Source organism: Dreissena polymorpha, chromosome 8, assembly GCF_020536995.1.
Source record: "Dreissena polymorpha isolate Duluth1 chromosome 8, UMN_Dpol_1.0, whole genome shotgun sequence".
NCBI lineage: Eukaryota > Metazoa > Mollusca > Bivalvia > Myida > Dreissenidae > Dreissena > Dreissena polymorpha.
In genome coordinates this window covers 107,375,205-107,398,154 of record NC_068362.1, presented here as the reverse complement: position 1 = coordinate 107,398,154, position 22,950 = coordinate 107,375,205, and the positions used below count along the sequence as shown (strand labels likewise).

The following is a 22,950-nucleotide window of genomic DNA, read 5'->3' as shown; positions in this document are numbered from 1 at the left end:
TAGTTCCCGTTTTATGTTTTATTTTAAATATTTCAACGTACACAAACAAAATACAATAAATAAAAACAGTTTATGCATTTTATTTACAAACAACATCGCAATATAAAACTCAGTTTTAATACTGAACACACATCTGAGTTGCGAGATTCACACAAAAAAGAATTTAAGGTCAATCATGGTTATACAAAACAGAACAAAAATGTAAGTTATATGGACAAAGTCACATATATCTACAAATACAGCAACTAACTCATTTCAACACTTCCGCGGTGTAGTACTAACTCCTACAGCACTAAAATATATTAGTTACTATTTGCAAGAAGATACCTGAAAGTTAAAATTGTTCAGATAAATCAATGCATTCTAGTTGTTCTAAAGTGGACAGAAACAGTTTAACCTCGCATGCGATTCATCCTATCGGTAACACACCACCAATTCTACTGGCGGCAAGTGCGTGTCATGCTACCCTCGATTAGGATCTGTCTTAGTTTGCTAATAGTGTGGACCTTCTCGTGTGTCTTCAGGTTGCTATGCGACTTGTAAGACTTGTTGCAGACGGCGCACACATACTTGCCGGTGGCGCGCGCATGTTCCTTCATGTGTCTCAACAGAGCTGCTGGGGCGCTGGTCTTGAAGTCACATGACTTACAGCAGAATGGCATGTCAAGGTCCAACTGACTTAAAGATTCATTTCCGGTGATCTTCGTGAGGAAGGAGAATACATTCAGACTGTCCATGCCTTTTGAGAAGTCTCTGTTGCTAATCGATCGAGTACTATAATACCGTTGAGCGGAGTCTTTGGCGTTATCGGCAGATATGACGTCATCGGATTGCGTCACCACTTCACGAGACTCTCCGCGATGGACGAAACTGTGCGCCTTCAGCGAGGAGAGGTACTTGAATTGTTTGTCGCAGCTTTCGCACTTGTACGGCGTATCTATGGAGTGTATTTTCATGTGAGTGTCCAGGAACTTTTGTGAGTCGTAGCTACGCCCACATTTCTCGCACGGGTATATCTTGATCGGCGTACTTACGAGCGATTCGCACACCGTCGGAATCTCGAGCTGGAAAAAGAATGTTATTGCAAATGATTGCGTTAATGCTATACTTAAGACGTAGATACATACAAATAAATAGAGTACTGAAACAGTACGAGTTAACCTGCCCAAATCAAGCTTTTTAATTTGGATTTAATACTTAAACAAACAAAAAATGAAGCGCACTTCATAAATAATATGATTTAAAGTATTCTAAGTACTATCTTCATTGTTTTTATAAGTGTCATCAAGATAAATGCATTAAAAACTTGATGTAATATTGATTTTTTAAGTCGCTAATATTTGACGAGCAATATAATTATGAGTACCTGCTTATTCATTAAGTTGCGTTTCAGCGTTCGGCGGGGTATTCCGCACTTTTCCGGAGTCTCGTGTGCATGCGCTGCAAAGTGTACCTCGAGCTTCGCGCGCTCCACAAACGTCTTCCCACATTTCACGCACGTGAATTTTTCACCGCCAGGATGCGCTGGGCCCTTCGTGGCAGAATTCTTTGCCTTTCTCAACACGTCTTTCTTTGTTGAAGGTATCAGCGTCGCGCTTCTCGGGGTCTTTGGCGTTTTAGGTGTTTTAGGTGTTTTAGGTGTTTTCGGTGTCTTTGTTTTTTTCGGCGTCTTTGGCTTACTATTTGGTGTCCCTGGAACCTGTTGTTTGCCTCCAGGCGTATTATCTCTATGGTGACTCCAATTGGGAGTCCTTCTCTGTGAGATCGGGGTCCGGTCTATGCGGGGTGTATTGCATCTCTTCAGAGGAGTTCTCAGTCTAGCCTTTCTGTCACTGGAACGCTGTGCTGTCGTCGAGCTTGACGGCGTTTTAGGTCGTGGTATCAGTGACGACCTCCGTCTAATCTGGATTGGAGTGTTCGTATTAACAGTTTCACAGTCTGATTTATATTTGTCAACCGACTTATGATTCAGTTCGAGAACTCGTCTATGAAGTGGCACTGGTATTGCACTGTAACGTCGAGAAGTTCTTTTCCTATCGGACACTGGTGATGATTCGGAAATATAACTATCCGTTGTTCGATGTTCCACATCATGCACATCCGGTTCGTTGGTTATCGTGACGTCATGTTCATCACACATACTGACGTCATCATCGGGAGAATGTGACACGTTGCTGTTGACTGTAGATGTGGACGCGTCTAATATAGTGAAAGTCACGTCGGCACATTCTAGCGCACCGGAAATGTCCATTGACGCCCGACGTACGTTCCTCGACGAGTTCAGAAAGCCGTCTTCTTGGGAAAAGTAGTTGGGATGCGTCCGAGCATGATTTCGTAGTGCCGTCTGTAAATAGAAAATAGAATTGTATGCTTTTAATAAATTAATGTTACACGTATAACTTTTTAGATAGCATAGACGGAAACCTTTCATTTTTGCTTGCTTTTCATTATATCATTCGGTGAATAGTTACGTAACATTTTTTTTACAAATATTGCATACAAAAAGACATTTTAATTACATGTATATTGATCTTGTTTCCAAAAATTACAATTGCAGCGCAATAGTGTATGCCTTGGGGTATGCATTCTTCACAATAATATTGCTGATATCGATAATGAAACATAACAAAAAATTTTTGTTTATTATTTTTATGATACGTTAAGTGTACATGTTTCCAATCCATTTTCGAAAACGTCAACGCATACTGGCTTATTTTATTGTTGAAAATCTTTAAATAAGGTAGTTAGGTAATTTATTTTAATGTGTGATCTTTCATAAATAAAGGATTTACAGGTGTTAATAATAATAATTTATTTATTTATTTATTATAAATAAATATGAATAAATAAATATATGAATAAATAAATATATGAATAAATAAATATATGAATAAATAAATAAATAAATAAATAAATAAATAAATAAATAAATAAATAAATAAATAAATGAATGAATGAATGAATGAATGAATGAATGAATGAATGAATGAATGAATGAATGAATGAATGAATGAATGAATGAATGAATGAATGAATGAATGAATGATGAATGAATGAATGAATAAATAAATAAATAAATAATAATAAATAGACTATTATTATAGTTGTTGTTATTGTTGTTATCATTATTATTTATTTTCATTATTTCTTTTATTATTATTATGAGTAGTAGTAGTAGTAGTAGTAGTAGTAGTATTATTGTTATTATTATTGTTATTATTATTATTATTATTATTATTATTATTATTATTATTATATTGTTTATTATTAGTATTATTATTATTATTATTATTATATTATTATTATTATTCTTATTATTATGTATTATTATTATTATTATCATCATCAATTATTTTATCACTATGATTATTATTATCATTATCATTATATTAACTTATATTATTTCTCCCTGTATGTATACAGTGAAACTGTAAACTTTTTTCGACAAAATAATCACGCCTCCAATAAGTGGAAGTTGCAACCTAAACAACACTTTGCAGTCTGAAACAAATTCATCTGATTCACCAATTCAGTGCATACGGGCGGAGCTGTGATGATGATGAGACGAAGGAGAGGAAGGAAGATGTTGTAGATGATGATGATGGTGTTGAACGACCTTTATAAATTACTTTTACAGATAAAGAAAAACAACAAACATGTGAATGTCAACAAAACAAACTTGTAATTGTAAAATTACACTTACCATAGTTTTGAACGAACGCTGACACTGGTCACAACGGAACTTCCTGCGCCCGCTTATGGCGCTGACATGCTGCTGGTGTGCCTCCTTCACGTGCCGGAAGAGGTTTTCCCTGTCCCGGAAGTTTCCCGCACACTGCGGGCACGTCAACATTTCTGAATCCGATATATCCTCACTGACGGCCAGAGAACAGCTACTGGTCGCGAAAACTGATGACATATCCGAATTGAGGCTGCAGTCTACCTCAGTTGCTCCATCCTCCATGTATATTTCGTCTGAGAGATCGTGTTGTACCGCGGTAACATTATGTGTACCCCTCGAGGCATATCTGTCGCTACTGTTGTTGCGATAAGCGTCACCAATCACGCGCGCCGAGTCAAAGGTCACGATTTGGTCTCCCGGTCCATCCCCATGGGACACACGCCTCTTCGATTGATGAATATCAGCGATCACCATGTTAATGATCGTGAAGAGTGGAGTGGTATACCGTGTGACCGTAGATAATCGCTGAAAATTGAATGAAGATTATGTTTAGCTTAAGAAGTTAAACATACTATATTGCTGCTTAATTGACGCGACAGGATGTTCCAAAACACTAAACATGTGACGCTTTTTTCTTCTGTCAATAGTATTTTTTTCTATAGAATTGCCCTACAGCAATTTAACCACATGTCTAACATAGAAATTATATATGGACCTGCCGTTTATTGTAATGAATGTATTTAAACAACAAAATCAATACAATAACACGTGCGTGGATATAATATACGTACAAATTAAGATTGAAAAACAGCATTGTTACCTTTATCAGACGGGTGAAGTCAAGTCTTAACATGCACGCCTTGAAATATGTTAAGTTTGAACATAACAAGTGTTTATATACCTTGCAATCGTTAGATTGAATATAACATTTATCAACCGAAATCATCAAGACAGTAAATTTCATCAAAACATTTGTATTAATTTATGCTGTCAACAACAAATACATTTAGATAAATTCAAGTCAATAAATCCATTCATCCTTTGTATTTATGTACTAGCTGACAACTAATTATATATTTTGATAAAATCAAAATATTTTAATAGATCGTGTTAGTGTTTTGCTTGTCAACAGGTTTACAACACCACTAGTGGTGCGACCGCTTATCTCAAATAGTATCTTTTTATCGACGTGATTTCGATCTGTATGATAAAGAAACCTGCGTAGCTATTTACGACTCAAATGCATTCCATATGGATATTTATCAATCGGAATCTAGTAATTAGTCTTTATGACGAGCAATTTTCATAAATAACGTAAACGTCAAAATGACAATAGGAACAAAATTAAATCCATAATATAGAATCAAATATGAAAAAGTAACATGAAATACACGTGACTAAATTAAGTTACCACCAAAGGCCGGACTTACTTGTCTTTAAACGCTGAAACAACCTGACTTTCGTTAAAGAAACAGCCACGCAGATATCCCAGTTCAAAATAAATCTTTGTGTGTAAATTAGTAGGCTTTACGTTAGAAATAGAATATTGACTGACGTTTGTGGTGTATGGAATATCTACTATCTTGTTAGCGAGTAAACATGTTGCCAAAAGAAGTGTAAGTATTATTCAAATCACGCGTGTCATTTCACACCGCTATTTCCCGTACTCCGAAGTGTCAGCACGCGAAATTGCTGCTTTTGACACGTGTAGCGTTATTTGTTTCCGTTGTTTCTAAACGTGTGTGATTTTATCACCATATGCCACGATTGCTGGGATTGTCACATATGTTTCTATAAAAAGCAGTTATCGGTAAAACGCACGAACATAAAAATGTTCTTAATATTTGAATGCCTGAATTATTGTCATTTTAAACGACACCTACTGTTGTTCAGCAATATGAAAGATCATAAATAAAAAATGCATTAATTTGTTGATCTTCTCTGATGTCCTTAGTAGTTATCGGTGTTATTTGTAGAACTTAATTTCCCTTAACTATAATTGTAAAAAAGAAAAGAAGAAAAATGTGAAAAGATCACTAAATGTGTAATTGTTTATACATACTTTCGATTTACAAAATATGTATTATTTAGTACCAATGCAGATTGGTGATTTTAAAATAATGTTCTTACCTCTGCTTATAATCTTTGAATATCCGTTTTCAGGCCACTTTACAGCATTTACGTATACTTTTACAATGTCTATACTTGCAGACTGTCTTAGGATTTATATTTCACAATCCATAGACGTTGAGAATTACTATCTCTTCTTAGTTTCTCAAAACGAAATGCTGCTCGGTTGAGATGTCTCACAAGTAATCAATGCGATATCGCAACTATCACAAACTAATTATTTTCTAATTATTATTCATCCACAGTCTGTACCTTAATTACGTTGTTTGGTCTTTAATCGACCGCCAACATCCATTAATCTCATACGGCGATAATATCCCAATCAATATGACGGCAATTGCTAGCATGCTTTGGTGCTAATTAGAAATTTTTTGTGTTAAATTGACCGCGAACAAACTAGCGAGTTTTGGGTGGAATAAAGGTGTTTGCAAAAAAACTAACGACTTCAAAAGGAAAAGTACTTTATTAAAGCGGGTATATACGATTTTTATATGTGCTGAATTGTAAAATATTGATACAAATATGTTATAATAACACACAATATGCAAGAAGAATGATACATTTAAGACGAATTTCATAAAATACAGCAAATACAAATTAGCGCCCCGAGCCGATTGTGACGAAGATAATTCGTAATTATTTTCCTACAATAACCGATGCATTCGTCTTTTTAGTAAGTGTTCGTGTGTCGTGTGAATCGATATCGCTGCAGGAATTTCAAATGAACCGTTAAACTAAATTTAGATTCACATCGTACATGCATGATATACATGCTGGCGAATTCGGCTGTACAGCCTTTTTCGATTTCAGAATTAAATATCTGGCTTATTCAGCATTTTTCGACACATGTTCTTCTAAACTTTTATTTTAGTTTATATTGAAATATATGTATAATAAGTTTTTTTTACACATTTTATATTAATTAATAAATATTTGACAAGATCGTATATACCCGCTTTAAGTTGTTATTTTATTTTATTTGAAAAGTAACTCGCTGAATCGGTTACATTGTATAACGAATGTCAGCAGCGACTAATCGGTTCAAGCAATGACTCATTTTTACATTTTTAGGTCACTGGTTGTAGTATAGGTTGTTTTTAAACAAACCAAAGCAAAAAATAAAGACTCACGCATGTTGTAGTTTTTGTTGTTGACGTTGTAAACTACTAACGGTAAATGACGTTAATAAGAAAACAGCCTTTACGATAAACAAACAAATATCTTAGAAACGATATTCGGCAAGCAAGTTCGAAATATACAAGTTTAATTATATAATTGCATGTAAATTAATTAAAAACGTGTTATTGCGCAACGTGTATCATGCGTTCATTTTTTTTATCCGCCGTAAGTCAATTATTTATTAAATCTTTAAGATTTATGAAGATTTATACATACACTATTTGTAAGGTTTATAAGATTCCGCGACGATTTTATGTCGATATTCGATAATATAATGTTATTATTATTATGTATACCGTTCCTGTGTTTATTTACCAAGTAGAGTAAATAATAGTCAGGCACTCGTGCAACATTTGTAAGGTCATTAAAAGTGAATGAGGTCATTAAAGGTGAACAGCTGATTAAGACAAATACGACCAAATATAAATAAATATGTTTACTGTCTTCATTAATTAACATATAACGAATGCTCAATGGTGGTAGTGTGTGGCAGTGATAGAACGATAAGCAATTATATCACACGCAGGTCCGTCAACCGGGGGTACCAAGCACAGGTGGTTAGCGTGTGGCTATGATATTAATTAGTGAAAACATCATTTTGAATGATAAATAATCATATTATAACGAAAAATTAACTTTTCTGAAAAAAAATATTTCACTATCAAATATATATATAACGGTGGTTAGCGTGTGGCTATGATATTAATTAGTGAAAACATCATTTTGAATGATAAATAATCATATTATAACGAAAAATTAACTTTTCTGAAAAAAAATATTTCACTATATAATATATATATTTGATAGTGAAATATTTTTTTCAGAAAAGTTAATTTTTCGTTATAATATGATTATTTATCATTCAAAATGATGTTTTCACTAATTAATAGCATAGCCACACGCTAACCACCTGTGGTACCAAGATCTTCATTATTGTCTTGTTCTGTTATTGTTTTTGTTTTTTTCAAATGGCTTGCGCCTGTTTACATGAAACGGATTTTGTTGGGAAATATGGCTTTGTGTAACACTCTCTTGATAGCATTTTCACCAGAAAATATAACATAGAAGATAAGCTCACATGTTACCCGATTTTGATATTTTGACGTGTCAGTAGAAATCCACCAACGAAACTGATGTGACACATATTGTACTAAAATGTGCATATCAACCAAATGTGTAGTATACAGTCTATTATAACTTCGCTATTTCGTGTTTTGGCTTTCCAGATTATTTTATTGAAAGGCGAAGATTCAGATGACGTGAACGGAATTCACCAATTGTCAGATTGTGAAATTCGTTCTAGATTTAACCCATTTATGCCTAGCGTCTAGAAAAAAGGCCTTGGCACACAGCGTAGACCCAGATGAGACGCCGCATGATGCGGCGTTTCATCAGGGTCCGCGCTGTTTGCTTAAAGGAATTTCTGTAAGAAATATTCTAAATATAGAAATAAATATACTAGACATCCCTAATTTTGGAAATAAATTGATCCAATTTAGAAGGATGGGAGAGTCCACTAGGCATAAATGGGTTAATACGTTTGGGGCGACTTTCACCTGCCACACAAGCATGCCTAAATTGACAACGTTCATGTACACAACTTGTTATATCTCTAAATCATGTGATAAGACCGACAGACGGAACGTTATGGAACATAAGTGACTCTGTTTTTAGATTGCCAACATGTCTCGCAAACTGTTATGCTCCTTTGGAATTGCAGTGCTTTTCTCCATTGCTGGTAAATTATTTTTTTAAATAATTGATCATTATCATCAGCACCATCATCAGCATAATCGCCCACATCATCACTATCTTTTTCATAATTATAAATATCGCAATCGCAGCAACTATCATTTTAAATAATAGCAAAACAAAGTTCACCAGAAACACTATCAATCAACCACCGCGACAAAACGGGCACATCTACATGAACACCCCATTAGGGCTTTGGTCAACGTGTCTAATTAATAATTTCAATGTTCTTGTTTGTTTTAGACAGTCGCGCGGTAAGGCAGGACAGCAGTACGTCTGGGGCAAACGCCTTGGGGTGGGGAAGCAATGGTTCCGGTGGAGGCGACGGGGGTTTCGGTTCCCCATCAGGCGGCGGCTCTGCAGCCCTAGGGGGAAATAACGGAGGCAGTGGCGGCTTCGGAGCTCCTGATGGCTCAAACCCACCAGGAGGAGGTTTTGGAGGCCCTAGCAGTGGTGGGTTTGGTGATCCGGGTAACAGCTCCGGAAGTTCAAATCCATTCGGCGGAAGTTTTGGCGGTCCTAGCAGCGGTGGATTTGGAACTCCAGGAAACGGCTCCGGTAGTTCGTCTGGAAAAGACGCCTTGGGGTGGGGAAGCAATGGTTCCGGTGGAGGCGACGGAGGTTTCGGTTCCCCATCAGGCGGCGGCTCTGCAGCCCAAGGGGCAAACAACGGCGGCAGTAGCGGCATCGGAGCTCCTAATGGTTCAAACCCATTAGGAGGAGGTTTTGGGGGTCCTAGCAGTGGTGGGTTTGGAGATCCAGGTAACCATAAAGTTGTGCTTGAAAGATCCCAGAGTCGTAAAAGCATAGTACCATTTAAAAGAATTGTTATCGAACAGAATACATCTGATGAAAACGTTAGAAAAGAAATTCGGTTTTCAGCGGACGAATTCGAATCGTATGAGCAATTAAAGGCAACTAAACCCCCGAAGCAAATTATACCGGACATGTTTAAATCGGAATTTCTTTCCAACGAAAAGAACCAAGGCATTTGGGACTGGCTGCATTATGGTGAAAGCATTTCGGATTTTGAATATTTCCTGTCTGTATGTGGATGATCATTCCTGTTTTGATTTTTTTGCACCAATTAAATTTTTTTTTTTTTGTTAATACATCTGAATATCATCAGGAACGTTTTCATATGATACAACAAACGGGACATATGTTGTTCTTTTTTTCAATTGTGTTATCAATTGCCCAATAACAATTTTCACATTCGAAAAATGCTCAGGTAAATTGAAATGCGAATGCTAATTAACATTCGTGCAATTTGTGCATCTTCAATATAATTTCCGTTGCCAGGAACGTCAGCTAAATTTCATACATGCATGCATGCATATTTACCACGGTTATCTTCTATTTTTTTATATTACATTTCTTACAAAGGCAACGCCCATGTATTCGACATACTTTTGAGATTATTACATTCAGATAATAATGTTTGCACGGTATGAGCTGATAAATACTCAAATATTTCGAAAACCATGTACAGGTGATTTTCATCTAAATTTTATAATAAACGACTTATATTCGCATAAAATGAAATGCATTTGGTATAACGTTGCTTACTATATTTTTGTATGTAATAAAACGCTGAAAAATGTATGTGTGTACGTGTTAAGACATCAATCACATCAGCCTGATTAAACTTTACTTTTTTATTTTTAACTATACAATATTTTAATAACGGTTGTCTGTCTTCGAGGTTCGAAACTTCATCGTTCTTTTTCATGCAGTGAGCGAAGAAAACCAAATTGTATTTATGTTATACCAAAGTTATAAAGGTTTATTTTTAAGTTTAATCAATTGTGTTATTTTTTTAATCATTGATATTCAATCAAGGATTAATAATCCCGGTTTGATTGCAATCTATAACATATTGAAATGAAAATATGGAAACACAAGGCTTACAATTAGAAATTTTTTCTATGTGGTTTTTAACACATTTATGCCTAGCGTCTAGAAAAAAAGACATTGGCAAACAGCGTAGACCCAGATGATCGGCGCTGTTTGCTTAAAGGAATATCTGTAAGAAATATTCTAAATATAGAAATAAATATACTAGACATCCCTAATTTTGGGAATAAATTAATCCAATTTAGAAAGATGGGAGAGTCCACTAGGCATAAATGGGTTAAGAAGACTATATGTAGGATATTATATCTTTTTTTAAATTCCTTTCACAAGACATCATCGTTGAAATATAAACACAAAGTCTAGTTCCTAATTACTTAATTCTAATTAGATTACAATGTTTGAAAATAAAGATATTCCAGCGCGGATTGTTTAGATTACCTGCTGAGCTCGAGTCTATAACGTGCCTGTGTAATTCCTTAAATAAGCATTGGCAATACTCTATCACACCTCGGTGTGACAGATCACATTTAAATAGCTCAAATATAATGATTAAAGATAATCCCAAATCAGAGGAGTCTAGCCGTGTGGATTACGTCGGCACCGAATTATTAACTTTCGTATTGAATCGATACAAATGACTGGTTTTCGCTGAATACATACATTTGAGTATCCCTCAAACAAATATGTAAAAAAATTATTATTATTTATCGTTTTATGAATTTTCATGACAAAAAAAGAAATCAAACGATTGACTATGTAACTAAAAGAGAACACACGTGCATTTAAAATAAATGCTTTCATAGAAATATGTGTCATCTGAAAATGTCGACGTCATATGGACTATGTATATATACAAATAATCATTATCATTATTATGGTGAAAGTAAACGTGGCAAGATTATCGCATCGTTCGTCTACACATTTTACACACACCGTTCTCCTTTATATACGAGTACACACATTACATGACGAACAATCTTCATTGCGTCCATTCCATTCGGAAAATGTTTCACATAGCTATATGACCCTTACATGTTTTAATACTATCAATTCCCGTATGATTAGGGCCGATCGTCAAACTCTGGCATATGCAAAGATATTCAATATGTATTAGAATTTGTAATCAAAGTAAATTTTATGCATTATAATGGTACAATAATGGCACACACGACTGCTTTTGTTGTTACGCTTTACCGCATAAACGTAAACCTTCTACAAAAAGTGTTTTTTGTGTGTTGGCTGCTACGTGCCGCTTTAAACACCGCCTTGCATTATTCATCGCATCACTACTTTTAGTTTATTTTCAAAACTGTTTCATTTCTAAGAAATATTGGTTTCGTTTCCGGTTTGAAGTGAAAATAATATGAGCAATGCAAATAGTAATGCACACTGATTGTTTTCATATTAAATAAGTCGTCTCTTTTCAGATCTTTAAAATAGTAATGAAAACTTAATATATATATATATATATATATATATATATATATATATATATATATATATATATATATATATATATATATATATATATATATGTATATATATATATATAATAAGTTTTTATTACTATTTTAAAGATAGTAATGAAACATATATATATGTTTACGAGTTTAACCCTCAACTCTACCCACATAAAATCATATAATACTGTGAAGATATTAGTTCCCGTTTTATGTTTTATTTTAAATATTTCAACGTACACAAACAAAATACAATAAATAAAAACAGTTTATGCATTTTATTTACAAACAACATCGCAATATAAAACTCAGTTTTAATACTGAACACACATCTGAGTTGCGAGATTCACACAAAAAAGAATTTAAGGTCAATCATGGTTATACAAAACAGAACAAAAATGTAAGTTATATGGACAAGTCACATATATCTACAAATACAGCAACTAACTCATTTCAACACGTCCGCGGTGTAGTACTAACTCCTACAGCACTAAAATATATTAGTTACTATTTGCAAGAAGATACCTGAAAGTTAAAATTGTTCAGATAAATCAATGCATTCTAGTTGTTCTAAAGTGGACAGAAACAGTTTAACCTCGCATGCGATTCATCCTATCGGTAACACACCACCAATTCTACTGGCGGCAAGTGCGTGTCATGCTACCCTCGATTAGGATCTGTCTTAGTTTGCTAATAGTGTGGACCTTCTCGTGTGTCTTCAGGTTGCTATGCGACTTGTAAGACTTGTTGCAGACGGCGCACACATACTTGCCGGTGGCGCGCGCATGTTCCTTCATGTGTCTCAACAGAGCTGCTGGGGCGCTGGTCTTGAAGTCACATGACTTACAGCAGAATGGCAGGTCAAGGTCCAACTGACTTAAAGATTCATTTCCGGTGATCTTCGTGAGGAAGGAGAATACATTCAGACTGTCCATGCCTTTTGAGAAGTCTCTGTTGCTAATCGATCGAGTACTATAATACCGTTGAGCGGAGTCTTTGGCGTTATCGGCAGATATGACGTCATCGGATTGCGTCACCACTTCACGAGACTCTCCGCGATGGACGAAACTGTGCGCCTTCAGCGAGGAGAGGTACTTGAATTGTTTGTCGCAGCTTTCGCACTTGTACGGCGTATCTATGGAGTGTATTTTCATGTGAGTGTCCAGGAACTTTTGTGAGTCGTAGCTACGCCCACATTTCTCGCACGGGTATATCTTGATCGGCGTACTTACGAGCGATTCGCACACCGTCGGAATCTCGAGCTGGAAAAAGAATGTTATTGCAAATGATTGCGTTAATGCTATACTTAAGACGTAGATACATACAAATAAATAGAGTACTGAAACAGTACGAGTTAACCTGCCCAAATCAAGCTTTTTAATTTGGATTTAATACTTAAACAAACAAAAAATGAAGCGCACTTCATAAATAATATGATTTAAAGTATTCTAAGTACTATCTTCATTGTTTTTATAAGTGTCATCAAGATAAATGCATTAAAAACTTGATGTAATATTGATTTTTTAAGTCGCTAATATTTGACGAGCAATATAATTATGAGTACCTGCTTATTCATTAAGTTGCGTTTCAGCGTTCGGCGGGGTATTCCGCACTTTTCCGGAGTCTCGTGTGCATGCGCTGCAAAGTGTACCTCGAGCTTCGCGCGCTCCACAAACGTCTTCCCACATTTCACGCACGTGAATTTTTCACCGCCAGGATGCGCTGGGCCCTTCGTGGCAGAATTCTTTGCCTTTCTCAACACGTCTTTCTTTGTTGAAGGTATCAGCGTCGCGCTTCTCGGGGTCTTTGGCGTTTTAGGTGTTTTAGGTGTTTTCGGTGTCTTTGTTTTTTTCGGCGTCTTCGGCTTACTATTTGGTGTCCCTGGAACCTGTTGTTTGCCTCCAGGCGTATTATCTCTATGGTGACTCCAATTGGGAGTCCTTCTCTGTGAGATCGGGGTCCGGTCTATGCGGGGTGTATTGCATCTCTTCAGAGGAGTTCTCAGTCTAGCCGTTCTGTCACTGGAACGCTGTGCTGTCGTCGAGCTTGACGGCGTTTTAGGTCGTGGTATCAGTGACGACCTCCGTCTAATCTGGATTGGAGTGTTCGTATTAACAGTTTCACAGTCTGATTTATATTTGTCAACCGACTTATGATTCAGTTCGAGAACTCGTCTATGAAGTGGCACTGGTATTGCACTGTAACGTCGAGAAGTTCTTTTCCTATCGGACACTGGTGATGATTCGGAAATATAACTATCCGTTGTTCGATGTTCCACATCATGCACATCCGGTTCGTTGGTTATCGTGACGTCATGTTCATCACACATACTGACGTCATCATCGGGAGAATGTGACACGTTGCTGTTGACTGTAGATGTGGACGCGTCTAATATAGTGAAAGTCACGTCGGCACATTCTAGCGCACCGGAAATGTCCATTGACGCCCGACGTACGTTCCTCGACGAGTTCAGAAAGCCGTCTTCTTGGGAAAAGTAGTTGGGATGCGTCCGAGCATGATTTCGTAGTGCCGTCTGTAAATAGAAAATAGAATTGTATGCTTTTAATAAATTAATGTTACACGTATAACTTTTTAGATAGCATAGACGGAAACCTTTCATTTTTGCTTGCTTTTCATTATATCATTCGGTGAATAGTTACGTAACATTTTTTTTACAAATATTGCATACAAAAAGACATTTTAATTACATGTATATTGATCTTGTTTCCAAAAATTACAATTGCAGCGCAATAGTGTATAATCTTGGGGTATGCATTCTTCACAATAATATTGCTGATATCGATAATGAAACATAACAAAAAATTTTTGTTTATTATTTTTATGATACGTTAAGTGTACATGTTTCCAATCCATTTTCGAAAACGTCAACGCATACTGGCTTATTTTATTGTTGAAAATCTTTAAATAAGGTAGTTAGGTAATTTATTTTAATGTGTGATCTTTCATAAATAAAGGATTTACAGGTGTTAATAATAATAATTTATTTATTTATTTATTATAAATAAATATGAATAAATAAATATATGAATAAATAAATATATGAATAAATAAATATATAAATAAATAAATATATAAATAAATAAATAAATAAATAAATAAATCAATAAATCAATGAATGAATGAATGAATGAATGAATGAATGAATGAATGAATGAATGAATGAATGAATGAATAAATAAATAAATAAATAAATAAATAAATAAATAATACTATTATTATAGTTGTTGTTATTGTTGTTATCATTATTATTTATTTTCATTATTTCTTTTATTATTATTATTATTATTAGTAGTAGTAGTAGTAGTAGTAGTAGTAGTAGTAGTAGTATTGTTATTATTATTATTATTATTATTATTATTATTATTATTATTATTATTATTATTATTATTATATTGTTATTATTATTATTATTATTATTATTATTATTATTATTATTATTATTATTATTATTATATTATTATTATTATTATTATTATTATTATTATTATTATTATTATTATTATTATCTTCAATCTTATTTTTATCACTATGATTATTATTATCATTATCATTATATTAACTTATATTATTTCTCCCTGTATGTATACAGTGAAACTGTAAACTTTTTTCGACAAAATAATCACGCCTCCAAATAAGTGGAAGTTTGCAAACCTAAACAACACTTTGCAGTCTGAAACAAATTCATCTGATTCACCAATTCAGTGCATACGGGCGGAGCTGTGATGATGATGAGACGAAGGAGATGAAGGAAGATGTTGTAGATGATGATGATGGTGTTGAACGACCTTTATAAATTACTTTTACAGATAAAGAAAAACAACAAACATGTGAATGTCAACAAAACAAACTTGTAATTGTAAAATTACACTTACCATAGTTTTGAACGAACGCTGACACTGGTCACAACGGAACTTCCTGCGCCCGCTTATGGCGCTGACATGCTGCTGGTGTGCCTCCTTCACGTGCCGGAAGAGGTTTTCCCTGTCCCGGAAGTTTCCCGCACACTGCGGGCACGTCAACATTTCTGAATCCGATATATCCTCACTGACGGCCAGAGAACAGCTACTGGTCGCGAAAACTGATGACATATCCGAATTGAGGCTGCAGTCTACCTCAGTTGCTCCATCCTCCATGTATATTTCGTCTGAGAGATCGTGTTGTACCGCGGTAACATTATGTGTACCCCTCGAGGCATATCTGTCGCTACTGTTGTTGCGATAAGCGTCACCAATCACGCGCGCCGAGTCAAAGGTCACGATTTGGTCTCCCGGTCCATCCCCATGGGACACACGCCTCTTCGATTGATGAATATCAGCGATCACCATGTTAATGATCGTGAAGAGTGGAGTGGTATACCGTGTGACCGTAGATAATCGCTGAAAATTGAATGAAGATTATGTTTAGCTTAAGAAGTTAAACATACTATATTGCTGCTTAATTGACGCGACAGGATGTTCCAAAACACTAAACATGTGACGCTTTTTTCTTCTGTCAATAGTATTTTTTTCTATAGAATTGCCCTACAGCAATTTAACCACATGTCTAACATAGAAATTATATATGGACCTGCCGTTTATTGTAATGAATGTATTTAAACAACAAAATCAATACAATAACACGTGCGTGGATATAATATACGTACAAATTAAGATTGAAAAACAGCATTGTTACCTTTATCAGACGGGTGAAGTCAAGTCTTAACATGCACGCCTTGAAATATGTTAAGTTTGAACATAACAAGTGTTTATATACCTTGCAATCGTTAGATTGAATATAACATTTATCAACCGAAATCATCAAGACAGTAAATTTCATCAAAACATTTGTATTAATTTATGCTGTCAACAACAAATACATTTAGATAAATTCAAGTCAATAAATCCATTCATCCTTTGTATTTATGTACTAGCTGACAACTAATTATATATTTTGATAAAATCAAAATATTTTAATAGATCGTGTTAGTGTTTTGCTTGTCAACAGGTTTACAACACCACTAGTGGGTTGCGACCGCTTATCTCAAATAGTATCTTTTTATCGACGTGATTTCGATCTGTATGATAAAGAAACCTGCGTAGCTATTTACGACTCAAATGCATTCCATATGGATATTTATCAATCGGAATCTAGTAATTAGTCTTTATGACGAGCAATTTTCATAAATAACGTAAACGTCAAAATGACAATAGGAACAAAATTAAATCCATAATATAGAATCAAATATGAAAAAGTAACATGAAATACACGTGACTAAATTAAGTTACCACCAAAGGCCGGACTTACTTGTCTTTAAACGCTGAAACAACCTGACTTTCGTTAAAGAAACAGCCACGCAGATATCCCAGTTCAAAATAAATCTTTGTGTGTAAATTAGTAGGCTTTACGTTAGAAATAGAATATTGACTGACGTTTGTGGTGTATGGAATATCTACTATCTTGTTAGCGAGTAAACATGTTGCCAAAAGAAGTGTAAGTATTATTCAAATCACGCGTGTCATTTCACACCGCTATTTCCCGTACTCCGAAGTGTCAGCACGCGAAATTGCTGCTTTTGACACGTGTAGCGTTATTTGTTTCCGTTGTTTCTAAACGTGTGTGATTTTATCACCATATGCCACGATTGCTGGGATTGTCACATATGTTTCTATAAAAAGCAGTTATCGGTAAAACGCACGAACATAAAAATGTTCTTAATATTTGAATGCCTGAATTATTGTCATTTTAAACGACACCTACTGTTGTTCAGCAATATGAAAGATCATAAATAAAAAATGCATTAATTTGTTGATCTTCTCTGATGTCCTTAGTAGTTATCGGTGTTATTTGTAGAACTTAATTTCCCTTAACTATAATTGTAAAAAAGAATAGAAGAAAAATGTGAAAAGATCACTAAATGTGTAATTGTTTATACATACTTTCGATTTACAAAATATGTATTATTTAGTACCAATGCAGATTGGTGATTTTAAAATAATGTTCTTACCTCTGCTTATAATCTTTGAATATCCGTTTTCAGGCCACTTTACAGCATTTACGTATACTTTTACAATGTCTATACTTGCAGACTGTCTTAGGATTTATATTTCACAATCCATAGACGTTGAGAATTACTATCTCTTCTTAGTTTCTCAAAACGAAATGCTGCTCGGTTGAGATGTCTCACAAGTAATCAATGCGATATCGCAACTATCACAAACTAATTATTTTCTAATTATTATTCATCCACAGTCTGTACCTTAATTACGTTGTTTGGTCTTTAATCGACCGCCAACATCCATTAATCTCATACGGCGATAATATCCCAATCAATATGACGGCAATTGCTAGCATGCTTTGGTGCTAATTAGAAATTTTTTGTGTTAAATTGACCGCGAACAAACTAGCGAGTTTTGGGTGGAATAAAGGTGTTTGCAAAAAAACTAACGACTTCAAAAGGAAAAGTACTTTATTAAAGCGGGTATATACGATTTTTATATGTGCTGAATTGTAAAATATTGATACAAATATGTTATAATAACACACAATATGCAAGAAGAATGATACATTTAAGACGAATTTCATAAAATACAGCAAATACAAATTAGCGCCCCGAGCCGATTGTGACGAAGATAATTCGTAATTATTTTCCTACAATAACCGATGCATTCGTCTTTTTAGTAAGTGTTCGTGTGTCGTGTGAATCGATATCGCTGCAGGAATTTCAAATGAACCGTTAAACTAAATTTAGATTCACATCGTACATGCATGATATACATGCTGGCGAATTCGGCTGTACAGCCTTTTTCGATTTCAGAATTAAATATCTGGCTTATTCAGCATTTTTCGACACCTGTTCTTCTAAACTTTTATTTTAGTTTATATTGAAATATATGTATAATAAGTTTTTTTTACACATTTTATATTAATTAATAAATATTTGACAAGATCGTATATACCCGCTTTAAGTTGTTATTTTATTTTATTTGAAAAGTAACTCGCTGAATCGGTTACATTTTATAACGAATGTCAGCAGCGACTAATCGGTTCAAGCAATGACTCATTTTTACATTTTTAGGTCACTGGTTGTAGTATAGGTTGTTTTTAAACAAACCAAAGCAAAAAATAAAGACTCACGCATGTTGTAGTTTTTGTTGTTGACGTTGTAAACTACTAACGGTAAATGACGTTAATAAGAAAACAGCCTTTACGATAAACAAACAAATATCTTAGAAACGATATTCGGCAAGCAAGTTCGAAATATACAAGTTTAATTATATAATTGCATGTAAATTAATTAAAAACGTGTTATTGCGCAACGTGTATCATGCGTTCATTTTTTTTATCCGCCGTAAGTCAATTATTTATTAAATCTTTAAGATTTATGAAGATTTATACATACACTATTTGTAAGGTTTATAAGATTCCGCGACGATTTTATGTCGATATTCGATAATATAATGTTATTATTATTATGTATACCGTTCCTGTGTTTATTTACCAAGTAGAGTAAATAATAGTCAGGCACTCGTGCAACATTTATAAGGTCATTAAAAGTGAATGAGGTCATTAAAGGTGAACAGCTGATTAAGACAAATACGACCAAATATAAATAAATATGTTTACTGTTTTCATTAATTAACATATAACGAATGCTCAATGGTGGTAGTGTGTGGCAGTGATAGAACGATAAGCAATTATATCACACGCAGGTCCGTCAACCGGGGGTACCAAGCACAGGTGGTTAGCGTGTGGCTATGATATTAATTAGTGAAAACATCATTTTGAATGATAAATAATCATATTATAACGAAAAATTAACTTTTCTGAAAAAAAATATTTCACTATCAAATATATATATAACGGTGGTTAGCGTGTGGCTATGCTATTAATTAGTGAAAACATCATTTTGAATGATAAATAATCATATTATAACGAAAAATTAACTTTTCTGAAAAAAAATATTTCACTATATAATATATATATTTGATAGTGAAATATTTTTTCAGAAAAGTTAATTTTTCGTTATAATATGATTATTTATCATTCAAAATGATGTTTTCACTAATTAATAGCATAGCCACACGCTAACCACCTGTGGTACCAAGATCTTCATTATTGTCTTGTTCTGTTATTGTTTTTTTTTTTCAAATGGCTTGCGCCTGTTTACATGAAACGGATTTTGTTGGGAAATATGGCTTTGTGTAACACTCTCTTGATAGCATTTTCACCAGAAAATATAACATAGAAGATAAGCTCACATGTTACCCGATTTTGATATTTTGACGTGTCAGTAGAAATCCACCAACGAAACTGATGTGACACATATTGTACTAAAATGTGCATATTAACCAAATGTGTAGTATACAGTCTATTATAACTTCGCTATTTCGTGTTTTGGCTTTCCAGATTATTTTATTGAAAGGCGAAGATTCAGATGACGTGAACGGAATTCACCAATTGTCAGATTGTGAAATTCGTTCTAGATTTAACCCATTTATGCCTAGCGTCTAGAAAAAAGGCCTTGGCACACAGCGTAGACCCAGATGAGACGCCGCATGATGCGGCGTTTCATCAGGGTCCGCGCTGTTTGCTTAAAGGAATTTCTGTAAGAAATATTCTAAATATAGAAATAAATATACTAGACATCCCTAATTTTGGAAATAAATTGATCCAATTTAGAAGGATGGGAGAGTCCACTTGGCATAAATGGGTTAATACGTTTGGGGCGACTTTCACCTGCCACACAAGCATGCCTAAATTGACAACGTTCATGTACACAACTTGTTATATCTCTAAATCATGTGATAAGACCGACAGACGGAACGTTATGGAACATAAGTGACTCTGTTTTTAGATTGCCAACATGTCTCGCAAACTGTTATGCTCCTTTGGAATTGCAGTGCTTTTCTCCATTGCTGGTAAATTATTTTTTTAAATAATTGATCATTATCATCAGCACCATCATCAGCATAATCGCCCACATCATCACTATCTTTTTCATAATTATAAATATCGCAATCGCAGCAACTATCATTTTAAATAATAGCAAAACAAAGTTCACCAGAAACACTATCAATCAACCACCGCGACAAAACGGGCACATCTACATGAACACCCCATTAGGGCTTTGGTCAACGTGTCTAATTAATAATTTCAATGTTCTTGTTTGTTTTAGACAGTCGCGCGGTAAGGCAGGACAGCAGTACGTCTGGGGCAAACGCCTTGGGGTGGGGAAGCAATGGTTCCGGTGGAGGCGACGGGGGTTTCGGTTCCCCATCAGGCGGCGGCTCTGCAGCCCTAGGGGGAAATAACGGAGGCAGTGGCGGCTTCGGAGCTCCTGATGGCTCAAACCCACCAGGAGGAGGTTTTGGAGGCCCTAGCAGTGGTGGGTTTGGTGATCCGGGTAACAGCTCCGGAAGTTCAAATCCATTCGGCGGAAGTTTTGGCGGTCCTAGCAGCGGTGGATTTGGAACTCCAGGAAACGGCTCCGGTAGTTCGTCTGGAAAAGACGCCTTGGGGTGGGGAAGCAATGGTTCCGGTGGAGGCGACGGAGGTTTCGGTTCCCCATCAGGCGGCGGCTCTGCAGCCCAAGGGGCAAACAACGGCGGCAGTAGCGGCATCGGAGCTTCTAATGGTTCAAACCCATTAGGAGGAGGTTTTGGGGGTCCTAGCAGTGGTGGGTTTGGAGATCCAGGTAACAGCTCCGGAAGTTCAAACCCGTTCGGCGGAAGTTTTGGAGGTCCAAGCAGTGGAGGATTTGGCGCCCCAGGTAACAGCTCCGGAAATTCGAATCCGTTTGGCGGAAGTTTTGGAGGAGATGGCTCAGGAGGCTTCGGTGCTCCGACGGGTAATGGGCCCAATCCATTCGGCACGCCAAGCGGAAACGGGGGATCCGACAATAGCGCATCCAGCTTTGGTTCCGGTAGTGGTTTCGGGCAAGCAGGAAACCAAACAGGAAACGGGTTTGGTGGTGACTTTGGTGGCGGCGGTTTCGGGGTTGCGAACGGCACCAATCCTTGGGGACCAAGTGGAGGTAATTCTACTTCCGGGAACCCCTGGGGAGGACAGACCGCGGGCCAAGGTACGAGCAACGACGGCGGGTTTGGAGAAAATGGTTCTGGCAATTCATTTTCATTTCCTGGCGGTATGGTTGGGAAGTAGAATTCGGAGATAGCATTTAAAAAAGCTTTTATGTATTTGTTGTTATTGCTTTACATCAAACTGAACAATTGCCTCTAAGAAAATCAAGTTATTTTATATTAACAGTATATTATGTGATAACATGGTCTACATAATTTGAATACGTATTTAAAACTCGGAAGTAACTTTTCTCTACTGTACATGGCACCGAGATAAGCCTAAAGGAACTAAGTCTTAGCAAACAGAACAAAGGCCTATCTCCATTTAAATACTTAACAAATACGACTGCATTAAGGCTACATTTCCTTCTTCAGTATCTTTTCTGGCACGGTTTTCATCTGCTTAATAGGCGTGGCTGTTTTATCCGGGTTTTCTTTCACATCAAATGGCAATTATGAAATACTATGGAAATTTCCCTCTAACAGACCCGAATGAATAATTTCCGAATATGTATTTGTTGGTTTAAGAGAAATCCCTCAGAACATTGGCCACATCACTGCGTCCTTTTGGGTATTAGTGAGTACAGCGCATAGAATGTATGGAAATCCGGTCTAGCCCCTGCATGTTCATACGATATAAAGACACACATTTTTAGCTCAGTTACAATTACGCATTTAAGTCCAACGTGCAAAGTTTTAGGGTCAGTACTCGGTCAGTAAATAGTCAGGGGAAGAAGGATTGTTCTTTCGTTGAGCGCCTTATGATGATAAAGCACTATTGCTGTTGAAAAAAACAACAACAAATTCTATG

The 22,950-nt window shown here is 35.6% G+C and overlaps 2 protein-coding genes across 6 annotated transcripts; one reads left to right on the top strand and one right to left on the bottom strand.

The window, feature by feature from the left end:
- Window positions 1-3: 3 nt before the first annotated feature.
- LOC127842672 (oocyte zinc finger protein XlCOF28-like) lies at window positions 4-16,437 on the bottom strand. Of its 3 annotated transcripts, none has more exons than XM_052372303.1 (3): window positions 15,954-16,437; window positions 1,367-2,344; window positions 4-1,064 (listed from the first exon to the last, which is right to left on the bottom strand). In XM_052372303.1, exons 1-3 carry the CDS (start codon window positions 16,404-16,406, stop codon window positions 438-440), a joined length of 2,058 nt encoding a protein of 685 aa, XP_052228263.1. In that variant the 5' UTR covers window positions 16,407-16,437; the 3' UTR covers window positions 4-437. The 3 variants fall into 3 exon arrangements, with proteins under 3 accessions (XP_052228263.1, XP_052228262.1, XP_052228264.1); XM_052372302.1 differs by lacking the exon at window positions 15,954-16,437 and adding an exon at window positions 3,704-4,185; XM_052372304.1 differs by lacking the exons at window positions 4-1,064; window positions 1,367-2,344 and adding exons at window positions 12,263-13,322; window positions 13,625-14,593 and having other exon boundaries at window positions 15,954-16,435.
- LOC127842677 (uncharacterized) lies at window positions 8,575-22,248 on the top strand. 3 transcript variants are annotated; one of them, XM_052372313.1, is made up of 3 exons: window positions 8,575-8,729; window positions 8,987-9,505; window positions 21,755-22,248. In XM_052372313.1, the coding sequence occupies exons 1-3, from the start codon at window positions 8,675-8,677 to the stop codon at window positions 22,219-22,221; spliced, it is 1,041 nt and encodes a 346-aa protein (XP_052228273.1). In that variant the 5' UTR covers window positions 8,575-8,674; the 3' UTR covers window positions 22,222-22,248. The 3 variants fall into 3 exon arrangements, with proteins under 3 accessions (XP_052228273.1, XP_052228275.1, XP_052228274.1); XM_052372315.1 differs by lacking the exon at window positions 8,987-9,505 and having other exon boundaries at window positions 21,236-22,248; XM_052372314.1 differs by lacking the exons at window positions 8,575-8,729; window positions 8,987-9,505 and adding an exon at window positions 20,832-20,978 and having other exon boundaries at window positions 21,236-22,248.
- The last annotated feature ends 702 nt before the right edge of the window (window positions 22,249-22,950 follow it).